General features: G+C 54.3%; 2 protein-coding genes across 11 annotated transcripts in view; one reads left to right on the top strand and one right to left on the bottom strand.

The window, feature by feature from the left end:
• PHLDB1 (pleckstrin homology like domain family B member 1) overlaps nucleotides 1-5852 on the top strand; it is a 44305-nt gene extending 38453 nt beyond the window's left edge. For all 10 annotated transcript variants that reach the window (XM_070384120.1, XM_070384124.1, XM_070384118.1 and 7 more), the window contains 2 exons: nucleotides 3487-3572; nucleotides 4459-5852. In XM_070384120.1, the coding sequence (XP_070240221.1) occupies nucleotides 3487-3572; nucleotides 4459-4599 (227 nt within the window). In that variant the 3' untranslated portion in view covers nucleotides 4600-5852. The remainder of the gene's footprint in view (nucleotides 1-3486; nucleotides 3573-4458) is intronic.
• Nucleotides 5853-5888: 36 nt separating this feature from the next.
• Nucleotides 5889-18223, bottom strand: TREH (trehalase). Its single transcript, XM_070384127.1, has 14 exons — nucleotides 18135-18223; nucleotides 11722-11822; nucleotides 11441-11585; nucleotides 11271-11358; nucleotides 9682-9782; nucleotides 9202-9318; nucleotides 8976-9098; nucleotides 8693-8742; nucleotides 8410-8604; nucleotides 7696-7913; nucleotides 7311-7422; nucleotides 6855-6967; nucleotides 6544-6597; nucleotides 5889-6299 (listed from the first exon to the last, which is right to left on the bottom strand). Exons 1-14 carry the CDS (start codon nucleotides 18221-18223, stop codon nucleotides 6159-6161), a joined length of 1647 nt encoding a protein of 548 aa, XP_070240228.1. The 3' UTR covers nucleotides 5889-6158.
• Between the last annotated feature and the right edge of the window lie 620 nt (nucleotides 18224-18843).

The raw sequence follows: 18843 nt of genomic DNA, 5'->3' as shown, positions 1-18843 counted from the left end.
AGGTCATTAAGATATTCAGTTCAGTTCAGTTCAGTCACTCAGCTGTGTCCGACTCTGCAACCCCATGAACCGCAGCATGCCAGGCCTCCCTGTCCATCACCAACTCCCAGAGTTCACCCAAACTCATGTCCATTGAGTCAATGATGCCATCCAAACATCTCATCCTCTGTCGTCCCCTTCTCCTCCTGCCCTCAATCTTTCCCAGCATCAGGGTCTTTTCAAATGAGTCAGCTCTTCGCATCAGGTGGCCAAAGTATTGGAGTTTCAGCTTCAACATCAGTCCCACCAATGAACACCCAGGACTGATCTCCTTTAGGATGGACTGGTTGGATCTCCTTGCAGTCCAAGGGACTCTCAAGAGTCTTCTCCAACGCCACAGTTCAAAAGCATCAATTCTTTGGTGCTCAGCTTTCTCTATAGTCCAACTCTCACATCCGTACATGACCACTGGAAAAACCATAGCCTTGACTAGATGGACCTTTGCTGGCAAAGTAATGTCTCTGCTTTTGAATATGCTGTCTAGGTTGGCCATAACTTTCCTTCCAAGGAGTAAGCGTCTTTTAATTTCATGACTGCAGTCACTGTCTGCAGTGATTTTGGAGCCCCCCAAAATAAAGTCTGACACTGTTTCCACTGTTTCCCCATCTATTTCCCATGAAGTGATGGGACCAGATGCCATGATCTTTGTTTTCTGAATGTTGGGCTTTAAGCCACCTTTTTCACTTTCCACCTTCACTTTCATCAAGAGGCTTTTGAGTTCCTCTTCACTTTCTGCCATAAGGGTGGTGTCATCTGCATATCTGAGGTGATTGATATTTCTCCCGGCAATCTTGATTCCAGCTTGTGCTTCTTCCAGCCCAGCGTTTCTCATGATGTACTCTGCATATAAGCTAAATAAGCAGGGTGACGATATACAGTCTTGACGTACTCCTTATCCTATTTGGAATCAGTCTGTTGTTCCATGTCCAGTTCTAACTGTTGCTTCCTGACCTGCATATAGGTTTTGCAGGAGGCAGGTCAGGTGGTCTGGTATTCCCATCTCTTTCAGAATTTTAATGTTTACTTATTTGACTGTGCCGGGTCTTGGTTGCAGCATGCAGAATTTTTTAGCTATAGCACATGGGATCTTATTTCTCTGACCAGGGACCAAACCTGGGGCGCCTGCATGGGAAGCTCAGAGTCTTAGCCACTGGATCACCAGGGAAGGGAAGTCTCCTGAAGGCAGGTTCAGATTCAGCACCGTAAGTTCTGTACAAAGGAGCACCCCTGCTGCAGGAGCAAGGGGGAGCACAACCGGGCGCCGTAGTGGTGACATTTGCAACAGGTGCTGAAGGTGACTTAGGAGTTTGCTAAGGGAATGTGTTGGAGGCCATTCCAGTGTCGGCAGAGTGGACTGATAAGGGCCCGCGAGAAGCTCAGCCTGGCCAGAGAGAACTGGGGTTGGTGCAGGGGAAGGGAGAGAGGCAAGGCCGGAGGGACGTGTTGGCACTGGCTTGTCAGGGAACTTTGCCAAAGCCAAGGAGGCAGCGGGTTCCAGTGAGGGAGCTGGCAGAGAAGCCTGTGAGCTGAGGCAGCAGGATTTGATTTGCTGTAGGAAGCTCCCCCCTTGGCACCAGGGCAGGGGGTTAAGGGGCAGGGGTGGGAGGGGGAGGGGAGGAGGTGGCAGCCCGACCCAGGACCCCTGCCTCAGGCCTGGAGTGATGGGGGCTGGCGGAGGGTGGTGCTGCCACCTGAGTTTAGTGACTCTGGCTCGCTGCCCGGAGCGGTGGTGCCTGTTCAGTGTCCAACCCCAGATGCGTGACCAGGCCTGTGCCTGCCCTTGCCAGCGCCCCATCCCTCCCACCGCAGCAGTCCTCTGCTCTGTGGGTTCGCCCACCTCCTTCCTGGTACCCCGGCCTCCAGATGCTGTATGCTGCCTTCCATGTTTTTACTGTTTGAGTTGAATAGATAAATGCATTCATGTCTTTCAAAACTCAAAACACGTAAAAAGGTTTAAACTGAGAATTACACCCCCTCTGACTACAGGTAACTGCATTCATTAATCTCTTGTGTGTCCTTCTAGAGTTTCTCTAAGGAAATATATGTTTATAATATAAACATGTATTCTTACCCCTTTTCCTGGGTCTTGAAGATCCCCTGGAGAAGGGAATGGCAACCCACTGCAATATTCTTGGGGCTTCCCTGGTGACTCAGATGGTAAAGAATCTGCCTGCAATTTGGGACACCTGGGCTCGATCCCTGGGTTGGGGAGATCCCCTGGAGAAAGGAATGGCAACCCACTCCAGTATTCTTGCCTGAGAATCCCATGGACAGGGGAACCTGGTGGGCTACAGTCCATGGGGTTGCAAAGAGTTGGACGTGACTGAATGACTAACATTTTTCTTACACAAAAGGTAGCACCCAACACACTCCTTGTTTTCCTGCTACGTTATCTTAGAGGTCTTTCTATCTCAAATATATCAATGTCTAGAAGTTGATATCCAGATGTATTTTATAGATTTTTAAAAAGTATTTTTTCTAATTTATCTAAAAACTTTATTTTTGGTCCATGGATTATTTGAAGTGTGTTGTTTGTTTTTAAAATATTTATTTGGCTTCACTGGGTCTTAATTGCGGCATGGGGGATCTTGTTCCCCACCAGGGATCGAACTTGGGCTCCCTGCATTGAAGCACAGAATCTTCACACTGGACCACCCAGAAAGTCTTTGTAGATTTATTTCGGAATGTGTATATCAGATATTCATTATTCTGTTAAATAGCTAGGTGTATTTCATCACACGGCACACTCTACTTAGCCGCCTCCACTTGATGGATACTCGGGTTGTTTCTGATCTTTTGTGACTATAATTACTGCCATGGTGAATCTTGTAAATGTTTTCTTTTGTACATGTGTGGGGCTTCCCTAGTAGCTCAGTTGGTAAAGAATCCGCCTGCAATGCCGGAGACCCCGGTTCAATTACTGAGTCGGGAAGATCCCCTGGAGAAGGGATAGGCTACCCACTCCAGTATTCTGGCCTGGAGAATTCCATGGACTGTATAGTCCATGGGGTCGCAAAGAGTTGGACATGACTGACTTTCACAGAGAGAGAGAGGTACATGTGTAAGATAAATTTTCCAAGTGCTGAAATTGGCTCAGAGGGCAAACACCTTTCTAATTTTGGTCGAAGAAGCCAAGTGATTCCGAGAGGCTCACCAGTTTATACCCCCGTCAGGTTTATTATACTGCCCGTCTCCCCACAGAAGTGTCAAAAGTGTGCTGTATTTTGCGTTTATTTTTGCTGCTCTGATAGGTGAGCAGTGGTATCTCAGTGGAGTTCTGATTTGCCGCCTCTGTCATTCTGGGCAAGGCTGAACACTGATACAGAATCTGGGCTCTGTTTCGGAGTCCCGGGAGTCACCCCACTTCCCGGGTGAGGTGTTCCATGTCCGCGGAGCTTGACCTAAAGCACCACAGGCCTCCTGAGCCCAGCCCGTCTTCCTTTGCAGACAAGCATGAGACGAAGCTGAAGGGGGTCATCTACTTCCAGGCCATCGAGGAGGTGTACTATGACCACCTGCGCAGTGCCGCCAAGGTGAGGGCCCTGGGGAAAGGGCGGGCCAGTGGGGCTCTGGGGGTAGAGGCCTCCAGCCTGCCCACTTCAGAGGCTCGGACCCCTTCCTTGTTCTCTTGTAAACTTTCTCTTCCTCTCTCCCTCTCCCAGAAGAGGTTTCTGAGCTTCACTATGGTGACTGAGGTACCCCTCCCCACACACCTCTAACCAGAACTACCGTGTACTAACGCCTCCTGGCCCCCCCGGCCCCTGACCCTTCCCTGACTCTCCCCTAAGTCCCTCTCCTCCCTGCGGGCCAGAGTGTGGAGTGCAGTGGGTGCAGAGAGCAGGGAGCCCCTGTGAGCTTGAGGGGGCTTGCTGGCCTCCCAGCCCTGAGATGCCAGCAGGCTGTCTCCCTCCGTGGGGGCGGGCCGTGCAGCCGGGAGGCTGCAGGGGGAGTGGGGGCACTCAGAGATGAGGTCTGGGTGAGAGGACTTTATGGGCAGGGCTGCAGGGAGGCTGGGGCCGTTTGCCTCAGTCCCGCCAGGCCCGCAACGCCCGCTCCAGTCCTTGTCTCTGCTCCGCTGGGGCCCTGGGCCCAGCACCCCGCTCGGAGCTCTTTCCATCTGTTCCTTTTTTACTGGGAGGGGACTCTGGTTATCCCTTTGCATCTGATTCTTTTGGTATTCTCTTTGTGCCTGAGGGCGCCAAGGAACGGTGTCCTAGCCTGGCAGGGTATGGCCATGCTGAGGTCCGCGGACTGCCCCAGATGTGAGGAGGGGACATCCCAGCCTGGGATGGTGGGGACTGGGCTCCAGGCCTATGGAAGACTCAGGGCGTCCTGGAGGCAGAGAAGGGTGGACGGCGAGGCGGGTGTGAGATGCTTCAGGCTGGGCCCTGGCTCAGATCTTGCTCTCTCCCTCCACAGAGCCCGAACCCGGCCCTCACCTTCTGCGTGAAGACCCACGACCGGCTGTACTACATGGTGGCCCCCTCTGCAGAGGCCATGCGCATCTGGATGGACGTCATTGTCACGGGGGCAGAGGGCTACACTCAGTTTATGAACTGACTGAATGGGGCCCCCTGGACCCAGGAGCCATGCCCAGCCGCCTGCTGCCCCGCCTGCCTCCGGACAGGGAGTTGCACCCTGGGCTCCCAGAGGCCCTGGAGGGTGGAGCACGACTGGGGCTTTTGTACAAGAAGAGACTCTGTAATGTTCTGGAAGGAGCTCGTCCTGTGGGTTTCTGAGCTCTGGCCCCCCCTGAAAAACCAGCCAGGAGATAAAAGTTGAGGAGGGGGCTTTGCTGCCTCCTGGGAGCCCGGAACTTGCAATAGCCTGTTAGGGTCCTGCCCCGGGACCCACCCAGGCTGAGGCGCTGTCAGAGGGGGCCCCTCCTGGCACCTGTGCTCCCTGCCTGTGTTCTCTTTTCTAAAGGACACATTATGGTACCAGAATCTGCCAAAGATCCCCTCTTGCCTCAGCCTGCGTTGCAGGGGCCTTGAGGGCTGAGTAGCACCACATCCAGAGTGGGGTAACAGCTCAGGCGGTGTAATTCTCAAACCCTGCTCTATCCCATTCTTGTGCCACATTTGTATTTTTTATGATTTTTGCTCAAGGACCAGAGACTGAGTGTCATCCTTGAGGTCCCAGCCCTAGCCCCTTTTTGCAGACCCATCACCACAGTCACCATAGTGACTGCTTCATCGCCATGGTTACATACTAATTGCCATGGCTGTGGCTCAGCCCACTGCTTCAGCTGTGGGCCCATCTGAGGGTACGTGCCATCATCTCTCCAGCCCAGGCCCTTGGGCATCTCCTGCTGGGGATGGGGGAAGGGACTAAACACCTTCACCCTCCCCCCTGCCTGTGTCTTCAGGCCCTGATACACAGCCTGCTGGCTCCCCCATCCAGCCCTCCCCCTTCCACTCGTGCCTTGCTTAGAGCCAGAAGGGACGAAGCCGGGACCTGGAGGCCAGAGGAGGAGCCATCAGATGGGAGAAGGAGCTAGAAGGGCCGTCCTCGGGGTTCTGGTATATGGCTGAGTTTCTGACGGACAGAGGGCTGTACAGATGCTCCCTGGAGGAAGTCTTGAGCAGGAGGGGGAGCCCGAGGGTCTGGTTGCCCTCCCCTCAGAATGGGGATGAAATGAAGAGCAGAGGCCCAGGCCTCCAGGTGTCTGGGCTCAGCCCTTTGCGCCTTAACACTAAGCCCACCTCCCTGTCCCCCTTCCCAGCCCTGGACCATGGTTGCCAGGCCTGGGCTGGATGTTTTTCAGTATTTGCAAGCATCTCAGCAGAACAATAAAGCAGTTTTGGACTATGTGTTTGGGAGGCCTGGTTGTGAGCAGCGTGGAGTTGGGGTTCGTGGGAACGGAGACTAGGTCTGATCCATGATGCAGCATTTCCAGCCTATTAAATGTTCCAGGAGGGACCCAGGGCCCAACCATGACCCCCAGGTCCTTGCCCTGCCCCCACTCCGTTATGACCAAGGACTGGGCTGGGGGAGGGGACAAGGAGGGAGCGGGGTGAGCTTTCCAGGGATAAAGGATCCAGGCGCAGGAGAAGATAGGGACACGTGTGGAGGTTGAATCGGCAGGAGCTGCAGCCAGATGGGGACCTGAAGGCCCGTCACTGTGGCAGGAGGCTGAGCAGGAGGGCAGCTGCGAGGCAGTGGGGCGCCAGCAGAGCGGTCTGGGCCCCTGAGCTCAGCCGGTCCCCATAGCGGTCCAGCAGCATCAGAGCCACACCATTGGTCCAGCCAAATCCCTCCTGGAGAAAGGTAAGGTCCATGGGGCAAGACCCCTGGGGCAGGCCCCCAAGTCCTCTTATGGGTTGTGGGATCCCCACCTAGAGGCCCAGGCCCCCCAGCCCCAGGGGTACCAGGGAGCACCAGTCGGGCTCCTCCCTGGGATGCAGCCTCCACAGAAGAAACTGAGGCCCAGAGAGGGGAGGTCATGGCCAGTTATGGGGACAGTACAGCCCCGAAGCTCCCTGGAGGATGTGGCCCACTCACCTGAACTTCATACTCCCCTCCACCACCTGGCTGTCCACCGTTGCTGATGTCATACTGAGGACAAGAGGATGAGCTTTAAGGTCAAGCCCTACCCCAGCCCCCAACCCCAGGCCTCTAGGGAAGCAAGAAATGGGAGTCCCTTACAGGGAGAAGCTCCTCTGGCCAGCGGCTGAGCCCTGCAGTGCCCAAGAATGACCACCAGGTGCCGCCACTGCCCCAGGTATACTGGGCACTGGCTTTGCAAAGCCCCACAATTCCCCATCTTACCCTGATCTGGAGGACCCCAGGGACTAGGCTTATGGCCAGCTCACCTTCTCATACATGGCTGACTTTTTGGAGTAGACATCAAAGTTGGTTCGGATCCAATTCTGGGCCAGCTGGAAAGCTACTTCCTGGGCTTTGGCTGAAGGAGACTTGGCCAGACCTAGACCCCACCCATGGCAAGACCCTAAATCTTCAGAGCCCCCATCCCAGGAGTAGCAGAGTCCCGAACCTTATTCTCCTCAATGAGGGAAAGAGGCCCAGGTGCTAAGACCTCCTTCCTGGAACCAGAAGCCAAGCTGCTGTTAATCTAGGTTGGCTTAAGGAGAGCGGAGGGTTGGTTCCCCTGACAGGTGAGGGCAGGAGTAACTGCTGAGAGGCTGAGAGAGCAGAGAAGCTAGAGAAAGGCCTCTGCATCCTTTGTTCTCGCCTCCCGAGTGCCAGGGAGGCCGAGCCTCTATCCTCGTGGGGTTGAGGTGGGGTAGGCCCCATCCCTGCCTCCCTACCTCTGATGACCAGGTCCTGCAGGGGGGCCCAGGCATTGGGGAAGTCCCATTGCTGGCCTGTCTTCTGGAGAGAGGTCGGGATTCCATACTGGTAGGTGAGGATCCGGCTGTCCTAGAAGGTTCCAGACATTATCATGGCTGTGGGTGGGGGCTGGACAGGGAGCCAAGAGGCTGGGCCCTCCTAAAGCCAGGTGACCCCTCCTGGGCCTTCTCTTCTCGGCTCACAGCCGCTCCCTTGTGGCCGAAGTGGGACCTGCAGGCTAAGACACTGGGTGGAGTTGGGATGTGTGGCTGCCACTTGCCAGAGGTCACAGGTCAGAGTCAGGGAGCAAGCAGGTAGTCCTGCCCCGGTGTAGCAGCCCACCCTGCTCCAGGTATGCCTCACCTCAAGGTATTTCAGAGCTTTATCCACATCATCTGGGTCAGAGAAGCAGCCGGCCCAGAGAGGAGCAAAGTTGGATGGGTAAAACTCCAGATTCTTCTTCTCGTTCTCAAGGTCATAGTCAAACCAGACCCCTTTGTCCTCATCCCACAGCACGTCCTTCAGGGCAGCCATGCGCTCGGCTCGCAGATTTCTGTACTTTGCGGCTTCAGAGTCATTCCCTGGGGCAACACTTTCTTTAGGCTAAGCCACAGGGCCCCCCGCCTCCCAGGGGGTCTAGTTTGACCCCCTGTTGTCCTCCCCTGGGCTCAGAGGTCCTGAGCACCAAGGGGCCATGCTATTGTGGAGCAGAGCCCATCGCATTTCATGCCTCTAGCACTGGGACTTCCCTGAGCACGCGGTCCCGAGCAGCTCCCAGGCCCTGCACTGGCCTGTCCTAGGTTTGTCCTCAAGGGGACACTGGCCGGCTGTGTGGATTCCCCTGGCTCAAAGGGCAGGGAGATGGGACAGAGGGGTTTGGATCTGTGGGGTAGGGTGTCCCCTCCTAGGTCCTTACAGTGAGAAAGGGAGAGACACGGCTGCTTTGGGGGTGTGGGGTGAGGCCGGGGAGCTGGAGGTCCTCCCCTCATGGTCCTCCTTGCAGCTCCACTGCCAAGGCTGAGGCAGGGACCCAAGCGGGGCTTGCACCCTTCTTCCCTTCCCTGCGGGCATGCGCACCCAGTCTGGAGTAGAAGTTGCTCATGAGCCCCTCCGCCTGGCACAAGAAGGCATTGAGGTCAACCGGCACCAGCTTGCTGGTTCGGATGCTGCTGAGCGAACTGGGGTTCGGGCCGCCCACGAGCCAGCGTGAGGAGAAGTCCCAGCCGGACTCGGCGCTGGCCTTGAGCTCGGCCAGCAGAGTGTCCCGGTTCCCTGTGAGGAGAGGGCAGCGACAGACAGCAGGCTGGGGCCTGACGCACGGCCCAGGCCCACGCTCAGCCCCTCCCTTCCTGCTGCTCACCTTCCAGCAAGGTGGCGGCCAGCTCTGCGTCTTTGCTGTAAGACTCTGGCCTGGTGGGAGGAGAGTTGGGGGGCGTGGCACTGCGGCTGTAGACCCTCCATGCTCTTGCAGGAGGCCCAGCCACGCTGGTTCAGCCGTCCTGGGGCCCCAGACGGCCCAGGGCTATCAGCTCATCATCTGAGAGGTGGGACTCAGTCCCCTACCCTCCTGCCCAGGGAAGTCCTGACATTCAAACACGAGGGAACACACAACAAGTTGAGAGGCTGGCCGGGTGGGTCCTCACCTGGGGCCCCCGTAAGGGACTTCATAGTGATTCAGGATGTAGCTCTTTCCCCCGGAACTCACAGAGATGCTCCTGTTCTTAGTCCAAAAGTCCAGCTCCGAGGCCAGGGTCTCAATGTGGTCCCTGGGGTGGAGCCGGGCACTCTCAGTCCAGGCGCCCCACCCCAACCCCACCCCAGGAGGTCTCAGGAAGGAGGGTGCAGGACCGCACTGGGAGGGGTGCCCACCGTAGGAAGGTGGTGTCATTGGTGTGGGCCACGTAGCGGTCCATCATGAGGGTCAGGAGCGGGGGCTGGCTCCGCTGCAGGTAGTACACGCGGGCCCCGTTGGGGACGTGTCCGTACCTGCCAAGAGGAGGCCTGCTGACCGGCCCACCTGGCTGCCAGAGCTGAGGCAAACCCGCCCCAGGCCCACGGCACCTGCTCCCCCTACCCTGGCTGGGGTGCCCACCCCGCCTTACGTCTGCACCAGGTCCAGGAAGTTCTGCAGCATGCCCTTCACTGTCTCGGGCATCTCAGAGAGGAGTAGACCCTCCATCACCCAGTAGGAGTCCCTGGTGGGGGCACAGACAGCTCAGGCACTGCCCACACCACCCTCTGCCCCACACACCCAGGCGCAGGCCAGGGCACCCAGCCCACTCAAGATGTCTTGCTGGCACTGGCCTCCCCTCACCACCCCTCACCCTCCTGCAACCCCTGGATGCTCACCAGTAGTAGAACTCCACAAAGCGCCCACCAGGCACAATGAAGGGGTGTCTTGAGTAGATCAGCGAGAACTGCTCGGGGTGGCTGAAGACCTCTGGCTTCACCTGGAGTCAGGAGAGAGGACACGGGCACCCAGGGCCCGTGTGGAGCGGAGGCTGGTGGCCCTGCAGCCCGGGCTTGGGCTCCGGTTCTGGCACTGCTCAGCCGTGTGGCCTTGGTCCAGGCCTGGGCCATGGGGAGTCTGGTCTGCTGGCCCCCACGTGCTAGCCTCTAGAATCCCAGCAAGAGCAGCGGTGTGCAGGAGCCTGGACCCCCTCAGCCCGGCACCCCAGTGCTCACCACACAGCAGCCAGGATTAGCAGCCAGCTGGTGGCAGTTTCCTCTGCTCCCAGTGCCCCCTGAATCTCTGTGGCCACCGTGAAGCCAGGCCCAGAGGCTCAGGGCCCCCAGTTCTGGCCCAGGTGTGGATGAAACCCCAACAGCTTTCTCCAGTGAGGTGGGCGTGGATAAGCGTGCCCGGGGAGAGCGCGGGAGCGTCAGAGCAGGGCTCGCTGCTCTACATCAGGTGTTTTCTGTTCATCCCTTCCCAGCCCTACACACGTGAGGGGGTTTAGTGGGAGAGAGGCCAGCCTGTCGGAGATTTGGAGGGGAGCAGAGGAAGGGGCTTGGAGAAGGCAATGGCACCCCACTCCAGTACTCTTGCCTGGAAAATCCCATGGACAGAGGAGCCTGGTGGGCTACAGTCCATGGGGTCGAGAAGAGTCGGACATGACTGAGCGTCTTCACTTTCACTTTTCACTTTCGTGCATTGGAGAAGGAAATGGCAACCCACTCCCATGTTCTTGCCTGGAGAATCCCAGGGATGGCGGAGCCTGGTGGGCTGCCGTCTATGGGGTCGCACAGAGTCGGACACAACTGACGCGACTTAGCAGCAGCAGAGGAAGGGGCTCAGGTTTTTCCCTTTGGGTGGGGGCTGCTGAGAAAGCAGCCCAAGGCGGCACATGCATGACCCGGGAGCCCCTCTCTGTGCAGTGGGTGCCAGGGCCCTGGGGCCGGGCTGGAGGACAGGAGCTGTGCAGCCTTGGGCAAAAGGCTGCCCTCTCTGAGCCTCAGCCAAAGGGGAGAAAGTGCGTAACAGACCATGCTGAGCACAGGCCTGGGCCAGAATCAGAGGGAGCAATTATGGTTCCTGAGCAGAGGCCTGGCCCCAGGAGCTCAGGCAAGAGGGAGCCCAGCAGCAGAGTGAACAGTCACCACGGGGTCCGAAGGGGTGTGAAGGGCAGGACGGGGCAGCTGGGGGTGGAGGATGAGCTCAGTTTGCCTGGGGGAGGCAGGGAGGGCTTCAGGGAGGAAGTGAGGAGTTAGAAGTAGATTGCCCTCCTCCCTCTCAGAAGTTCTTTTTGAAGAGTCCTGTTCAAGGACTACGTTCTCAGGAAATAGGTCCCAGTGTCTTGCTGGGTCCACATCAGGTGTTTTCTGTTCATCCCCTCCCAGCTCTACACAGGTGAGGGCGTAGAGGGAACAGGAAGGGCCCTAGGCAGCTCACCCCTTCCCCACCTCCATCCCCTCTGCGAGGCCCAGAGCACTGATACCTTCTTTCCCAGCTTCTTCCAGAGTTGGTGCAGCTGCCCTGCCCAGGCTCGCAGCCTGGGGTCCAAGATCTTCTGCAGAAACTGGGGGCTGGAAGACCACGGGGCCCACAGGGTTGAGGGTGGCAGCCCTGAGAGAAGGCCCCTCTCCTGTTCTGTGTCCAGGGTTGTACCTGTCTCTCCAGTCCTCGGGGGTCCAGGGCTGCAGCTCCTGCCCCACAGCCCGAAAGTGTTCTTGGACGAACATTTGCAGCTCCTGCCGGGGGATGCTGAGGTTGTGGGTCTGGGCCAGCTCGCGGAAGTGCCTCAGGACTTGGTCTGGGGGACAGGCAGCAGGAGGGGTCAGCGGGACCCCAGGGAGCCTTCCCTGATCAGACACCCCTGCCTGCCTGGTCTTGCCCGCTGCCTTTTGGTGGAAGGTTCAGGAGAAGGCGGGGCCCCCCGGGGCTCTCACCTGGAGCTGAGGACAGTGGCATGTCCACAAACTGCTTATCATCCTGGTAGAGTTTGGCCATCTGAACTTGCCGCAGGAGCTCCCCGTGGCAGTAAATCTGGCTGCAGAGAGAGTCGGGGAAGGGAGTAGGTTGGGTCACCACCAACAGGGGAGAAGAAAACAGGAGTCTGGGGCGTGTTGACTGGAGGGGCAAGGACTGTGTGTATGCCAGGGCACGTGCACGTGTGTGCCTGTGCACGTGTGTGGTAGGGGTTTTTGGGTGGTGGTGACATCAGGGCTGAGAGAACGCGGAAGGTCCTTGTGCAGTAAAGGACCTAAACAGTTGTCTGAGCCCAGCTCGCTGGTTAATTTGAAACAGTATAGAAAGCCAGGTGGACAAGAGGAGGGAGGGCGCTGTAGCTCAGAGCGTGTCCACACCAGGAGTTTCCTGTTCATCCTCTCCCAGCTCTACACACGTGAGGTGGTTTAATGGGAGAGAGTTCAGTGGATAGGGATCCGGAGGGGAGGAGCGGAAGGGGCTCGGATCGGTTCTCAGTGGCGCTTTGATCAGCAATTGTGGGATGGACCAGCTCTCTGTTCAGTGGCTCCGTGTGGACCCAACTGGAAGGGCTTGTGGCAAAACACTGTGGATTGTACTCAGTGGCCGCAACGAAAAGTTTGAACCAGGAAATTTCCAGATGTAGTGTACGATACACACCATATGAGAGAGGATCACTAGCTTGCTATTGGATATTGATGGAAACCTCCTCTATGATTGAAAAACACAAAACATTCTTGAAACCATGAAATACTCATAATGCCTTGGGTGATGTCGCTCTGATAAAGAAGGCAGTGCCTTGAGAGTTCCTTAACGATGGAGATGGTTTCCACAGGAGCAGGCTGCTGGGGGAATGCAAAGAGGTACTTTTTGTGTTCAAGGGCAGGTGGCCTCATTCCTGCAGGGCTGACTGGGGAAGCAACAGAGAAGCCACCAGGAGGTGCCCCGTGAACAGCTTTTTATTGACCAAGCAAAAACTTGGTCATTTAGTGATGGAAGTTCCAAGTGGACAGACAGTATCTTGGTTGGAAAGCCACTGCACCCTAACTGCCTGATGGAGATCTTTGGAAAACATAAGAACAAGCCAGCCCCATGGGCTGAATTGCAAGCTGTTTCCCTTGCAGTGGGGCTTCCCCTGGTGGTTCAGATGTTAAAGAATCCACCTGCAATTCAGGAGACCTGGGTTCGATCCCTGGGTCAGGAAGATCCCCTGGAGAAGAAAATGGCAACCCACTCCAGTATTCTTGCCTGGGAAATCCCCTGGACAGAGGAACCTGGCGGGCTACAGTCCATAGGATCATAAAGAGTCAGCCACGGCTGAGTGACTAACACTTTCACTTCCCTTGCAGTGATGGAAGAATTGAATGAAGAAAGCCCCTGTTTGGCTTTATATTGATTCATAGACATCAATGTGTTCTATTTTAATGCACTATTCAAATTCCCATAGTGTTTTCCAGAGGACCATGCCACAAAAGGGCATCATTTTTATATGCCAGTTTCCCATTGCCCTTCTGTCTGACCATATGGCCAGGCCATAGGCCCCTGACCGAGAGTAGGCAAAAACCCAAACACAGCGACAAACGGTATGTTACTCAGCCCACCGAGCTGATTCGGTTTTGTCTTTTTTAATAAGAGTGGCAGTCTTTCAAACAGTATGTCGTATGTTCACCTTGGGCCTGCCATCCATAAACCGAGCAATTCATCGTCAGTCAATCAAGAGCTGTTCATAGGGCACTTGCCTAGGTGACAGTTGAATTTGGTAGTTGCTTAGGTGGTTTCAACATCATTCCTAGGGGAAAAGAGTCTGACTGCTCTTAAATACGCTGAGTAACTCTCCGTTCCCCCAGGAGCAGGGTCCTGCATAAACCATTTCCATTTTCTTATGGAACTCCTCTGGGCATGTCTCTTCGTCTTAGAGCATTTTCCAATATCACCTAAAGTAATATGGGAATTTCAGGTTTCAATATTATCTTTTGACCTTCAGTCATAGGGAAAGTTTCAATTAATATCTGATAGCAAACTAGTAACTGCCTCTCCAGTTGAAATTCTTTAGTCCAAAGTCTCAGCTGGGAGGTGCCCAAAGGCTTTTCCTGTAAGTTCCAGTCTGTGCTCCCCAGAAGAAGGCTACAATCTATGCGGACTCAGGCAATCTTATTGGTTCTCATTTGGAACATTCAATTAATATTGCTTGAGGGATGGCTTTACGTGTCTTCTGCTTTATAATACTAGACAGTGGAAACATTCCCCAGTCAGGTATTACAATATCCATTCCTGTAATACATTCAGGTAGAATAGATGCAGTCACTTCCCAACAGAACCGTTCAAGCACCAATTTTCATTCAAACTTTCATCTTGGTTGCACCGACCCTTACATCCCCCACTGCGCACCTCTTAGAACTTCAGCAAGGTCTGGGTTTTGAGTACCAGGGAGGCTAAGTGTTCCTAGTCAATCATGACATTCATTTCCATAAAGCATTCAAGCGAAGGAGAAACAATCCTTTGACATAAAGCCTGTTTAAACATTCCATTTTTTTTCATACTACCTTTCCCCTTCATCCCATCAACTCTTGCATTTCTATATCCTCTTAATCTGACTGTAGCCTCTTTTAGGTCCTCTCCAGTGGCTTTTGGTACCGCAGTGCACGGGTTCCCATGTCACAGAGTCCAGGAGCCTCCTCTACCCTCTGACCATTTTTCCCACTGCCACGTATCCGGTTTTGGGTCTCCAGTGTGGGGCAGAGCTGAGGGCCCTGACCCAGCCATCAGCCTTTATAGTGTGCGGCAGAGCTGAGGGCCCTGGCCCAGCCATCAGCCTTTGTAGTGTGGGGCAGAGCTGAGGGCCCTGACCCAGCCATCAGCCTTTATCTTGATTATATTTTGGCGCCATAGCCCCAGCAGATTGGAGGTCAGGCTTCGTGTTGCTGCCTATGTCTTGCTCCCAAGTTGCTCCCAAGTAGGGTGAATAAAACAGACTTGTCTTGGGCCTTTTCATTTTGGATGACCTGCAGGGGTTCCCATTGGTTCAGTCAATCTCGAAGGATGCTGCATGAAAACCTTTCTTTTGGCCCTGTCCACAGTCCATGGGGTCGCAAAGAGTCAGACACGAGTGAAGCCACTTAGCGTGCATGCACGCATGGCTGCTTTATTCATCCCATTTCTTGAAATCAGTCCTTTGATTCTCCCTCTTTTCTTCCTCTTTTGTTTTGCTCCCATAAATGTTTGCTTTATTTACTCCATTCTTCTTTTTTTTTTTTCCTGTCATGCACCCGGGCTTGCAGGATCTTAGTTCTCCCACCGGGGCTCGAACCCGTGCCCTTGACACTAAAAGTGCAGATCCTAACTACTGTACTGCCAAGGAATTTCTTATTCACCCCATTAAAAAAAATGTTTATTTATTTACTTATTTTTGGCTATGCTGGGTCTTTGGTGCTCGTTTCAGAGCATGGGCTCTAGGGTTCTCTGGCTCAGTAACTAAGACTCACAGGGATCTTCCCGGACCAGGGATCAAACCTGTGTTCCCTGCGTTGATTGTGGATTCTTAGCCACTGGGCCACCAGGGAAGTCCTCACCCCATTCTAAATAACTTTCAAGATGCCTATCCTGCTGGGACGAGACCGTTGGCTCTGTCCTCTGTCTATCATATTCTCTTGGGAATCAGTCTAATTTTCTTCATTATTTGTTGTTTCAGAATAATTTTTTCCTTTGGAAATGGCTCTGGGGCTACTGGCTGCACATCAGGGCAGCCAGAAGCAGGACCTTCCCCAGCACATTCTGTTAGCAGAGGCCCTGAGACCAGAGGCTGTATTTAGGACTGACTAGAATCTTAGTTTGGCTTATCTCTCACTTTCATTTTTGCTATTCTAGATGACAATACTAAGAAATTCTATTTTTTATTTTTTTCTTCTTATTTTGCACTTTCTTATGCATTTGGTCAGCAAATACCCCAAGAGTTGGATCCATCAGCTCTAACTTCCATTGGTAACTTTTACCTCCAGTAACTGATCACAACAAAACTGCTATTCTGAACACATGGGTGACCCTGTGGCCATCCAGGAATCAAAAGATGCTCGTTCCTTGCCCTTTCATCTTGCACTTTCCAAACCATGTGTTTTAGTGAGACAAGATCATCCTAGCAAATCACACATGTTCTGACAACAATTACAATATTGCAATAAAATTCTGCCACCAAGAGTTAGCTTGGATGCCACCCCCAGGTCAAAGCTATAGTCCCCAACAAGATTGCCCTCACTCCAGCACCAGTTATAAGTTCAGGGGTCCTAAAGTTTCCACCACTTCTGACCACTGGCCACAAGTTCAGGAGTTCCCATGAGAATTTGCTAGAATTAAAGTTTTAGTGATTTATAAGAGCAGTTCACAGAACTCAGGAAAGCACTATATTGGGATTGCATTATAGTTCTCATAAGGATACAAGTCAGGACTGGCCAAACGAAGACACATATAGGACAAGGTCTGGGAGAGTCCTGAGCACAGAGCTTCTGTGTTCTCTCCCCATAGAATCAGGACACTCCAACCTCCTGGCGCATTGAAGGTCAACCAAAATGAGGCTGCACTGAACTTTGGTGTCCGGAGTTTTTCTTGGGGTTTCGTTGCATAGGTGCATGCCCGCATGTGTGCTAGGTCACTTCAGTCACGTCTGACTCTTTGCGACCCTATGGACTGTAGCCCACCAGGCTCCTCTGTCCATGGGATTCTCCAGGCAAGAGTACTGGCGTGGATTGCTGTGCCCTCCTCCAGGGGATCTTCCTGACCCAGGGATCAAACCTGCGTTTCTTATGTCTCCTGCATAGGTAGGTGGGTTTTTACCACTAGTGCCACCTGGGAAGCCCCACTGCATAGGTATGATTGATTAAATCATCAACTATGTGATTAAATCCAATTTTCCGCCCCATCAGGAGGTCAGGCTGGTATCAGGCACCTCAAAGCCCCAACCTTCTAATCACTTCATCTTCTAACATGACCTGTCCTACTTCAGACATCTTAGTAGCATGACCCATCTAGGGACTCATTATGAGTCACCTCGGTCACAGAAGCGATTCGAGCTTAACCTGAATACCAAAGACACTCCTGTCACTTGGGAAATTTCCAAGCTCTTAAAAGTTATATTCCAGGAACTCAGGACAAAGACTGGACAAATTCTTTGTTATACGATAAGTTGTTTGTGCAGTAAACAGTTGACATAGCAGATTGTGTTTATACCCTGTACATTTCAAAGACAGTCTGATAGGTGCCTAAGAGATACCTTCTAAGCTCCTGGGGCCCTACCTGATAAATTTTTGTTTCCTGGGACCTTGGACCATGCCAGATATTTTATCCTATTAATGTGATTTAAGGTGGGGGCTGAGGGCCACCCATTATCATTTTGACCTTTAGAGACCTGGAGAATGAGTAACTAGGGTCACCGTGAGGATACACTACGTCCCTGTAACTGATCCCCAGTAAAAATTCACGGGTGCCAAGGCTTCCTGTCTGGCCGTGCCTCAGGTGTGTATTAAACTGTAACCATGAGTATAAACATTTGGTGAGTACTAGTGGGAGATATGGGCTTCCCCAGTGGCCCAGGGGTACAGAACCTGCCTACCAATGCAGGAGACATGGGTTCGATCCCTGGGGCGGGAAGATCCCCTGGAGAAGGTCATGGCAATCCACTCCTGTATTCTTGCCTGGAAAATCTTATAGACAGAAGAGTCTGGTGGGCTACAGTCCATGGGGTCGCAAAAGTCAGACACGACTTAGAGACAACAACCATCACCAGCGAACTTCTATTATTACTTTTCTTGCTTGTTATGTAATAATAACCGTAATAATAACCTTCATGGACCTCATTTTTCTAGTTCACTGCTGCAACTCAGGAGGCATAGCAAGAACTCAATAAACCCATGATGAAGGGAGAGTGGCTGCCCTGTGAGTCCCAGAAGCAGGATGGGGTCGCTCACCCCTGCTATTTGGAGATGGAAACTGTGGCTTTGGAAAGAGGTTTGGTCATGGAGGTCAGAGGTCAAACCCAGGGGCTCCTTGCAGGTCCCTACTCCCACTCTCACATCCAAGGCAGGGAAATTGAGCAGGAAGTTTCCCAGAACAACCCTGAGAACAGGCCTGCACAGTTCAAGGAGCAGCTAGAAGGGAGAGCAGAGGGAGGGAGCACTCCCTGCGTGCAGGCTCCTGGCCTGTGTCCAGCCGCCCACAGGCTGCCTCATCTTTTCCTAGCGCTGGGGGTCAGTGCCCAGCACAAATCCTGAGACCTGATCTCCTTCCCTTCCCTCCTCTCTGGAGGGCTGACCCCGATGCTTGAGCTCTCCTCGCGGCCCTCCAGACCTGGCCTTCCGGCTGCAACCCCAACTGCCTTCTCCGCTCCTACCTTCCACAGGGTGGGGGCAGGGCCTCCTGGGACCCCAGCCTCAACCCCAGCAGGAGCAGCAGACGCAGCCCCCAGGTCCTCCCCTGCATGACGCTGTGGCTGTGGCCAAACAGGAGCGCCAGGTGCCTCCTGCTAGCCGGGGCGCAGCCTGCTCGCCTCGCCCGCCAACCCGGGGCAACCAAAGTCCAGGTCTGAGGCGTGGCCACACGATGAGCTAGGCCACGCAGACCGCTCTGTGCTCCTGCCCTCAGTTCACAGGGGCCGCCCCTGCCCCCTAACTTTGTCTTTTCCTCCCCTTCTTTTTCTCAGCCTCAGCTGGGGCCTCCTGCTCAGGCCCTTCCCGCAGAGGCGGGGTGAGTGTGGGGAGATGGGACAAAATTCGGCCACACATCTGTGACCCAGATGCAGGTCCCTTTCATGGCCCCGAGGTTCCCACCTCAGGGGGTTACCATTTCCTTTAACATTTCAAACAGAAGGGCTCAAGATTCTGTCCCAGGTACAGTGTGAAAGCCCGGGACCCTTGTGATTATCTACCAGGAAGGCTGTGGGAGCACAGGCAGGAGGAAGACCTACCATGTTCAGGACATTTCCTGCGGGTATTGAAGATGACATAGGAGTTTGCCAAGGAAATGGACTGGAGACCATTCCAGTGTTGGCAGTGGCAGGGCAGCTGCGAGAAGCTCAGCCTGGCCAGAGAGACCTGGGGTTG

This window comes from Bos mutus, chromosome 15 (assembly GCF_027580195.1).
Source record: "Bos mutus isolate GX-2022 chromosome 15, NWIPB_WYAK_1.1, whole genome shotgun sequence".
NCBI lineage: Eukaryota > Metazoa > Chordata > Mammalia > Artiodactyla > Bovidae > Bos > Bos mutus.
The sequence above is the reverse complement of the archived record's forward strand: the minus strand, read 5'-3'. Positions and strand labels throughout refer to the sequence as shown.

What these genes read in the sequence shown, in the direction of transcription:
- TREH (XM_070384127.1), bottom strand. Translation starts at nt 18,223, where the DNA reads ATGCAGGGGAGGACCTGGGGGCTGCGTCTGCTGCTCCTGCTGGGGTTG. An exon ending in GCCACTGTCCTCAGCTCCAG is followed by an intron (nt 11,586 to 11,721) that starts GTGAGAGCCCCG and finishes CCTGTCCCCCAG; the next exon opens with ACCAAGTCCTGAGGCACTTC. An exon ending in GAGGGGAGTATGAAGTTCAG is followed by an intron (nt 6,300 to 6,543) that starts GTGAGTGGGCCA and finishes ACCTTTCTCCAG; the next exon opens with GAGGGATTTGGCTGGACCAA.